This window comes from Falco naumanni, chromosome 15, assembly GCF_017639655.2.
Source record: "Falco naumanni isolate bFalNau1 chromosome 15, bFalNau1.pat, whole genome shotgun sequence".
NCBI classification, from domain to species: domain Eukaryota; kingdom Metazoa; phylum Chordata; class Aves; order Falconiformes; family Falconidae; genus Falco; species Falco naumanni.
In genome coordinates, this window is record NC_054068.1 from 6,072,177 (window position 1) to 6,081,743 (window position 9,567).

The 9,567-nt window shown below is 39.9% G+C and overlaps 1 protein-coding gene across 1 annotated transcript; it reads right to left on the reverse strand.

Moving 5' to 3' along the window:
• Nucleotides 1-2,338: 2,338 nt before the first annotated feature.
• DYNLRB2 (dynein light chain roadblock-type 2) lies at nt 2,339-8,712 on the reverse strand. Its single transcript, XM_040615424.1, has 4 exons — nt 8,635-8,712; nt 8,367-8,442; nt 4,535-4,702; nt 2,339-2,602 (listed from the first exon to the last, which is right to left on the reverse strand). The coding sequence occupies exons 1-4, from the start codon at nt 8,635-8,637 to the stop codon at nt 2,559-2,561; spliced, it is 291 nt and encodes a 96-aa protein (XP_040471358.1). The 5' UTR covers nt 8,638-8,712; the 3' UTR covers nt 2,339-2,558.
• Nucleotides 8,713-9,567: the final 855 nt, after the last annotated feature.

Here is a 9,567-nt window from a genome sequence, read left to right on the forward strand (position 1 = left end):
ATCTGCATCTATGCCTCTCACAGGAACAGGGAAAGAAACTAATCTGCGAGCAGTATTTGACCCCTGGAGAACTACACACATCTGCTTAAGGCCATTTTTCCACATAAAAACACTTTTCAGCAAAATGATTTAGCATGTGTTTAATTTTAATGATTTGGCTTAAGTGTCTTTTTGAGTGCTTTATCAAGCTACAGCAATCATCAGCTGCTTAATAAATATTGGATTAAAGTCTGTAAAGGGAACTAACTCATGTATCAGAAAGACAAAAATGAAATAACATTGCCAGATACCAAGCTTTTCTCTTTACAATGCACTACTGTGTTCTTTGGGCTGAAGGACATTTTTCAATGATGCTGGACATTGCAACACCAGTATTATTTTTGACAATAGAAAAGTGAAACAGGGACTGTAATTCTGGCAGTTTTCTGGACTTACACAGTGAAACCACCACAGAATTTAATGCTGTTAGAGAAAACCACAGAAACTAAACTATTGGCCCCAAATACACATTAATAATACGTAGTTGGAATTCAGCAATAGTTTTGGGTATGTCCTGAAATGAAAAATCTGTCCTTTGCATTGGTAGGCATTTGACATGCCAGGATATTAGCAGAATAAATGTTCACTAATGCATAGAAATAAATAGGTTGGATTTTTAAAATTATCACAAAGGAAGCTGAGAAGATAACAAATAACAACTTAGCTTTTTTGAAGTGTTGCCACATGTCAATACATTGGTGCATTTTTCTGTTGCACAATGACATAACCCTCCAGCAGTAAGGAAATTCTGGCACAGCACTGACTACAACAGTAAGTGCTACTGGTAGTGTCCAGTTGATTTACCTATCCTTAAAATTTTGAATTGCCCTGCCCAGCTGGATTGCTGTGCTTAATTTCCATCACACTGGGTCTCTGTGCCCTTGGGTTCGCTTCCTCTCAATACACAGCAGCACTGACTCTTCTGTGGTCCCCACCACCTTCTGCTCAGGACCAGCTCTCCAGTGAAATCCAGCCTTTCCAAGCTATTCAGCAAAGTCAGAGCAAACACTGGGATTTGAAAAAAATACCACCAGGCTTTGATACTCGCCTTTGTGTAAGTCTTGAGTGATATGTAATGTAGTCCTAATAGCAAATTGCTGACTCTGTATCCGCTGAGACGTTCAGTGATTTATCAGTTTCATAACCTCAACCACAATTCATATGATGTACTACAAAGATCCCTGAGCAGTATTCAACAGATTCATTTTTCCTTTCATCCTCATAGCCACCCCCCACATTTGTTGTTCTTCCATCCTATATCTAAAAACCACCCTTCTTCTGACCAACTGAAGACAATCTGAAGTTTTAAAATTTAAATAAATAATTGATAAAATTCATGTAGTCTACATAACCTGAGATGATTTGTAGTACGAGTACGGCTGGATATTGTTTCAAGCACAGGGTCAGCTCAAACTGCCTGGACTTTTACCATGTCTCTGCATATACTCAAGTGCAAAGCTTAGCCTAACTTTGGGATCACGAGGGGGGAAAAGCTCATAGCCGTGCTTACCCCCCCCCCCCCAAGGCATACAGTGCAGGCAGAACGGGGGTGCTGCACCCAGTTCTGTAGTGCCCTCCCTCAACCAGGAAGGCACAGCAGCCAATGAGACTCATCCCAAGCACTGCCATAGCGTGTCTTCCAAACAGAATAGACTTCTCTAGGTAGCTGCACTGCGCATAGGCCTTTTATCAGTGCACCTGTTTTAAAGGCACTCAACAATACGTATCTGATCCCCGGTGCTACCGTATAAACATGGATCTGATTTGGGAAACGTTTTGAGCTTTAACCCTCCCTCTCTCACATGTCACTTGGATCTAAAGGCTTAAGTAGTTATCAAACAGCACCGTAGTGTAGTTATCAAAAGGCACTGTTTAGCATTACCAACAAACTAACAGTAGCTCTACATTAGCATGCAGGCTCAACTGTCCTTGAAATTCCACTACTGAAAATATTAAATGAAGCTATTGTTTCCATCTATAAAAATGAGAAAATAATAAAAGACAGTACTTCTTTCACTTTTCTGCCTTTTGAAAACTTAAAACCAGGAGCTGAAGACTGGGCAACATCCAGTCCATCATTAGTGACATGAGCTACGCTTGTATTCTTTGGTTTGTGCCACTGCGGTTACTCTAGTTCATAGGGACACACTTGCAGATGTATGAATACACATGATCTACAACACAATGTTTCTCCTCCAACATGTTAGAAGTGTAAAGACAATTATTTAATTGCAAGAATAGCTTGAACATCCATTAAAGAGAGTTTTAAGTATTTTGCTTTATTATTGCTCTTCTGAGTATCAAGACAAACATAGGATATTTTGATATATGCATTACGATTTGCTTAAACACAAATTGATACAGCTACAACTGAGAACTTTAAATTAGCAATGTAATAGTCATGAGTTAAAACTTTAGGTAAAATTACGTAGTGCTATGTTTGATATTAAATATCAACAAGTAATATTAGTTTAAGAAGTAGAACGACATCACTGTCTCTTAATATTGCCATAGTAGGACTATTCACATGGGTTCTGAATAACGATCAGGAGATACTCATTATCTGCAAAAAGGGATACAAAAATGTTTAGTTAAAATGTTTTACCTTATTTCCTGATAAATACTCTTTATTAATCTATTCCTCTCCAACTTATTCTTTATAAAACATACGCAAAAGCATTATATCTATTTATATAAAAATCATCTAGAAAATGTAAGTACTTTGTACAAAAATGTGATTACAGAAAAAAAATATCTGTGCCATAAAGTTTAACTATACCATATTAAAACTATTTCAGTAAGCAGTAGATTTGCTTTCAATAAGCTGTAAAGATGTTTAAACAAGATGAAAAAAGTCTCAAGATAAGCACCTGGAAGCTAGCACTTGTTATAATAAAAAACTTCTGACATCTGCAGCCTCTTCTGCAAGTGCAGAGAACTTCTTTCAGTTCACTAAGTAGTTTATTCAAAATTGAGAACCCATTTAGACACGAGAAAAGGAGAAAAGATTTGAATAGACTTCTACTATGAATAAATTCTAAGCGTGCCAGACTTCGCCTACTAACTCTAAAAGCCCGGGGAAGTTTTGGAAACAATTTTAGTTAGATAGCTACTTAACATGATCTGTTTTAAATGAAACATTTCTTGAAAGTATCCAGTGAATTTACTAGGGTCATATCTGCTTTGGAGAGTTAAGAAGCTGCAGTCTTGCATTGTCACTTTCATCCAAAAGCAACTTAATATAAATCACAGGTAGTTCATTTGCCATCTTCTATTATAGTAAATCACAATCAAGCCTTTTGAACAACTGATCTCCCTTTAGCAAAAAAGCTTCACATTTTATACCACTTATTTTCAGGTCAACAAGCTTTCATAGTTACTAGTCAAAAAGTCACCTCTAAAAATAAGTGAAAGGCAAATGCAAAATAAGAATCAAATGCATCAGTCTAAATCAATGAGCAAAACACTGATTTAAAAAATGCATTAGGTTTTTTACTCCAAAATAGAATCTAAACTGGAATTTTAATCTTAGTAGTGGCTGATGACTAATGTTAACACTTAATGACAGTGCCAGATTTCTTTCACACATACTGTTCTGTAGCAGCATCATAAATAATTCCAGTAAGGCAAGGTGACACATACCTAGCACAATACCCCTGTTCCACATTTGCTATGAAATCAGCATCAGAGGCCACCCCAGTGAAGGCTGTCCATCACTGCATGCTTGGAGCAGCTATGCTGAGGAGACCCCTGAAGCTTCCATTTCTGTCCTGTGTGCCTTCATCGGATATTTCTGTCAAAACCCTGCATACCATTAGTCTCTCAATTAGCTAGTGCACACATTAGGATCTCCACCCCAACCAATCACCTCTGCTTTGCCTGATTCACCTTGTATACCGGTCCTTGATCACAGCTTCACCACAGCTCATCTAGCTTTGTCGTCTATTTTAGAGCCACAACTAACAAATTAACATGTATTTGTATTTAACATGAGTGAGAAACTGGTTGCTATATTCCCCTGGTTGGTTTAAGGAAAATAATTATATCACAGTTACGATGTTGGTAATAATACTGCATATCTGTAACACAAAGCCCACCTACGGCTAGGAAGTCATGATAACATACCAAGCAAAAAGAAAAAAAATTAGAAAAAAAAAAGTTTTGCATGTCTTTGGAGCTAAAATGGATTTGCTGCCTTTAATACTATACACCCACGGACACAACTTGATATATATATTTGTCCAGTTTTCCTCTGTGAAAACGCACTGAAACCAGACCATTAATCAGATCTAGAGTTGTTTGGTTGTCTCCAAGCCTGAATACTATGCACTCTGTACATTAAAATCCTAACACATCTGGTTACACGGTGGATATATGGTTATATTTTCATACACTTGTTTTCAAAGTGCATTTTCTATAGTAGCTTTATTTGTGAAGAAATAAAAGAAACTTAAAAGGACGCACAATTCTGTTGTTACTTTAATACAAATATTACCTGGAGCTATCATAATTTCGTGTTTCTTTGATCTGAGCCTAAGAAAGGTTAGATCATTCTGAGGATCAATATCTCTCACTGTGCTCCTAGCTTTCATGGTGAGCTGATGAAGAAGACCTGCATACTGGACTGTTGTAGAGTTATCAAGAGTTGTTCTTATTGGAATTCCTGCAAACAAACAATTTTACAATAATCATTCAGTTAAGTTGCATATTCTTCATATACAGCAGATCATACAAGAAAAAAACAGGAGTTCATAGGGTTTTTTCTGTTTTGTAACAGAAAGAAGTTATGTTGATTTCAGGTATCTGTGTGCTTTTTAAAGTATAATTTATATTAATCAGTGGCAATTAAACATAGAGTTGCCTTATGAAACTTCTGAAAGAGCCTAATTGCTGTCTAAGGCTCTTAAATACCTATCAAATTCCATTCTGCAGTACTTAACCAGTTATGGTGCTTCATCAGTTTAAACACTGTCACTGAGTTCATATCTTGGCTGCAAGAATCTAACCCACACTTTAACTGTAGCATTTGGCACATGCAGTGGTAGAAATTACACGTTCCCAGTGAGATACCAAGAGCAATCAAAGGGCAGAAGTGGCATGTTTGCATTTGGCAAGCAAAACCACCCTTGGAACAACCCCTTCCAATTCGTGGCAAAATATTGACAATTGGTAGTACACAGTGTATTGATACCAACTATTAAAAATATGTATATAAAAATATGAATATATAAATCAAGATTAATTTTTGATGATTTAATGAATCATTGTTTATCAAAGATTTGTCAAATCATGCCTTTTATATTAATAGGCTACCAGGTGAAAGTAAAACCAGGGTTCACAGTAATCCTACAAGTGTAAAACTGTTTGGCTTTAATAAGCTTGTTTCACTAATAAAAAATTTATTTGTCCCACTAACAAAGAAATAGATTACAAGCCAGCAAAGCAATTTTCTCTTTGCATACATTTGTTTTTTCTTGCAGATGGACAGGATATGAATGCAAAAAAATAGGGTCATATGACTTAAGTTGAAGAGTTTGATTATGAAAGAAGAATTAACATGCACAAATAGCGAATGCCAGGTAAAGAATTAGAGCAAAGGAGTAAAAGAGATAATAGAACCACCTCAGATAGTAGACTATTCCATAATTTTCCTAGGAAAGCATTATTCGAATCACCTGAAATCTGTGCTGTGACTTGAGAAAGAATTCTGCATTGGTAGGATGTGTAGAGTGGGAAAGTGTACAGAATGACCCAGTACATCCTTTGTGTCTAATGTTTATTACACAGAGATTGAAACTGATGTTTTAATGGAAACAAACAAGTGTTCCCAAGCACTGCATTAGCATGAGAATATCTATATAATCACAGCGTTAAATAGTAAGTCACTTAAAAGCAGCAATGAATTAGTGTCAAGTTTATATGACCTTGTATTTAAATGATTGCTTCAACAAATACAGGACTTTTAATGAAAATGGTAAATGTTAAATGATCCTCCAAGGTCTAATAATAACATGAGAATGAGTTGACACTAGTGACATCCTTAGATTAAAGCTGAGCTATGCTTACTTTAGGACAAATTCTCTTTGCCTCTGCTACCCAAATTAGAGAAAGGCAAATAAATCCTTCATTAGAAATGCTGTAGTGTGATCCTTCTCAACTGTGAAGGATAGCAACAGTTTATGAGATTTTCCAAATAAACAAGGTACACTCAGCATAGTGTTTCAACGAACAAATCAACTTTGAGCATTAAAAGAAATGAAAGACAATGTTTGTATGAGGAATCTTTAATGTGCTATTTCATGTCCCTAAGTGTACCTACACTATCACCAAAATCTTAGTAAAAGACAACTGTTTACGTTGGTGAGGAACAGAGGGTTTCATCTTCTTGGGGAACCTGAACAGCCTAAGAAAACTCACTACTGCACCACTGGTTCAAGTATTTTTACTGTGATTAATTTAAGATGTACGCTTGTTTGAAATGTTTCAGGATAGAGAGAAATTAAATTTATTTTTCTGCAGAAAGATTTTAAGTAATTAGATTGATTAATTAGTGCTAATTATGGATATTTGGAGGTGTTACAAAAACGTACAAACTACACACCTACTTTGGGGCTTAGTTTGTGGAATCTAACTTCTTGGTACCTCAAATACATCCTCATGGAGAACAGGCTCTCTTGTATTCACATCTGGCATCTGGTGTTGAAACATTTCAAAATGATAAACTAAAACCAAAATTCCTGCACTAGACTTGTCCGTTGGCTTCTAGTCTAGCCACACGTTCAACAGGTTTGTGGGGAAGAGTGAGTTTGAACAGGATACCGGGAGACTTTATACCTTGCCACAAATAGCCTGACGTGTGAAAAAGGGAAGTGGAATGTTCTTCCTCCTTTGCAAATCAAAATTGAGACAGAAGGAATCCAAACCAGCCTTTTAAAAAGCATGTCTTAACTCTGCACAGCTATTGCTGAGCTTTCCCTTGGTAGAACAACCACGGGTGAAGATGGATGGTAGTAGCACACCTGACCAGGAAAGCATACTTGACCGAAATTGGGCCAAGTTGTCAACTGTTCCAAGTAACAGAACATAAAACAACTGGATTATTTTTCTATTAGATTACTTGGTGTTTTTGCCTTGAGAAATGTATCGGACTGCAAGCTCAGAAAAGATCATTTGTGTTATCTAAGTGCTTGATTTTGTTCACTTCTTGTTTGCAGCTTAGTCCAAGTGCTCATTGAATCAAGTCACATTTTATTTACTGAAACACAATACAGCCATATCTAGACATGAGCATGTGCAGGTGCAGAGCAGCTTTTCAGTTTCTATTTGCAAGGCTGTGCACTTTTCTCTTGACCTGCACCATCTATTCTGTGAACAAAGGCACATTTTACTTAACATGTCCAGGCACACAAATGAAATTGTCCACATTTTCTAAAGACTAAATAACATTTAGTCTTCCTTCATAGTGTTCTTGCCTCCTGTTGCTAAACTGCTGCTAGCGTAATAGATATTTTAGGGGGACTGTAAAAATGAAGGAGGCCAACTAGATTATGGACAAGGTAAATTGAGTTGTCTTTTTTGTAAAGAAGTGATTAGAGCAGATTAACCTGAGAAGCCAAGCCTCTGAAAAGTGATTTCTGTGACTTCTCCCTTTTGACTTGCAATCTTCAGGATCCCAGCCAAAGCTGGCCTGACATGAAACTTGCTCATCCTTCCATGACAACACACCATAGCACAATTTAAAGAACTTGCGACTATTTAGCAGGACCAAGAAATAGCTCCCACAGTAGATCAGCTTTGTTTAGTAGATATTTTTCTCCTGATCTTTTTAATTGTAACTTTTCAGAGGAAGAGGAGGGGAGTGAAATGCTATTGAATTTTGTTGTATATACAAGGAATTTTGGAGTAAAAAATGCCTGCAAAAGCAACAGCTTAGTGCCATGCGTTCTCCCCTTCTGTAACCTACCAAGAGATGTTCTAGATCTGGTTCTGAAAAGTAAAGTATAGTTTAATTAAACAAGGGGGATAAGTAAGAATGTGGAAGTCCTTAAGTTATATGAAGCTTATCATGCTTCTAGTTATTTCTTCAGAGAAGATGTCAAGGCTTTGCTTTGCATTAATGGAAAATTACATCATATGGAGAGCTTCAAGAAACGGTCTCAAACCAAATGTTCACATCTTAGGATGAAACACGCTTTCTTGAAAAGCACGACACCTTGATGAAACGTTGCAAGCAGGTTGCGTTAACGCCTCATAACCTGCAACCCTGGGCAGAAGAGTTACAACGCTCGTTGCTGCCGCCACGTTTGGAGAAACACAGGACGTTTTACCTTCAGCGTTTATAACAATAGTTGCGACAACCCCTTTGTGGGCTTGGATCCTCCTTAGGGTTTCCTCCGCCTCGGCCTGCCAGGAGAGAGGACACCTGAGGGCACCCCGCAGCCACCACGGCGACGGCCGGCGGCGCCCCTCCGAGCAGCCCGCGGCGACGCCGCCCCCGAGGGCTGCCCCGGGGCTCTGCCCCTGCGCCCCCCGCCGCCCCCCAGCGCCCCGCGGCTGCCCCCGGGCCGGGGCGGCGGCCAGGCCCGGCGCCATTACCATGGCCGCGCCGCCGTTGCCATGGAGCGGCGGAAGTGACGGCGGGAGCGGGAGCGGGAGCGGGAGCGGCGGCGCGGCCCGAGCGCGGCCCCTGGGGGGCGCTGCCGCCGCCGCCTGGCGTGGCCGAGGGCAGCCCGGGGGGGTGAGGCGGGACCCCGGCGGGGCTGGCCAGGGCAGCGGGGGCTGCTCGGTGCTCCCCAGGGGCCCGCGGGCGGTGGTGTCATGCAGCTTCGGACGGGCTTGTGGCTGAGCAGTGGTGGCGGACGGGGCCTGATCGGTGAGGTGAAACGAACTCAAGTTCCCTGAATTGTTGTTCTAGAGGGTTTTTTGGTTGTGTTGTTTTTGGTTTGTTGGTTTTTTTTTTTTTTCTTTTTTTACTTAGTTTATTTTAAAGCTGAGGCCGATACTGCCCAAATCCCAAACAGTGGCTCTTTCCACCTCCCTGTAGACCACCAGCCGTGCCTGTGCGCCCTTCCCGCAGCGCGCCACGCTCCTTCCCCGGCCGCAGCTTTCCAGCCTGGCTCTACCCCGCACACAGGGGGAATCTGGCCTCCTCAGGAGTGCTGCGTGCTGTTGTAGTTTACTAAGTCGACTTTTCAGTTTGGTGTAGGCCGCTTCTATGATGCTGTAGCGTAAATAAGTTATCTGCGTGCTTCTGTTACCCTTTACCAAAATAGCAGGTGAACAAATTACACGTGCAAGACGTTTGAAGAGCCGCCGTTCGCCATGCACGCAGTCAATAGGACTGATGTGTTCAAAAGACTTGCATCTCTTTGTAAGAGAAGAGGCCAGCTTTATTGAGTCTTCTGTGTTGTACATGAAGCTGCCTGGGCTCTTGTTACTAGAATGACTTTTAGCCGCCCCGCTCTAAAGATCTGGTGAGCTCAAAAAGTTTGGTGTTTTGCAAAGCCAGCAGCCTCCCTGTCTTTTTAA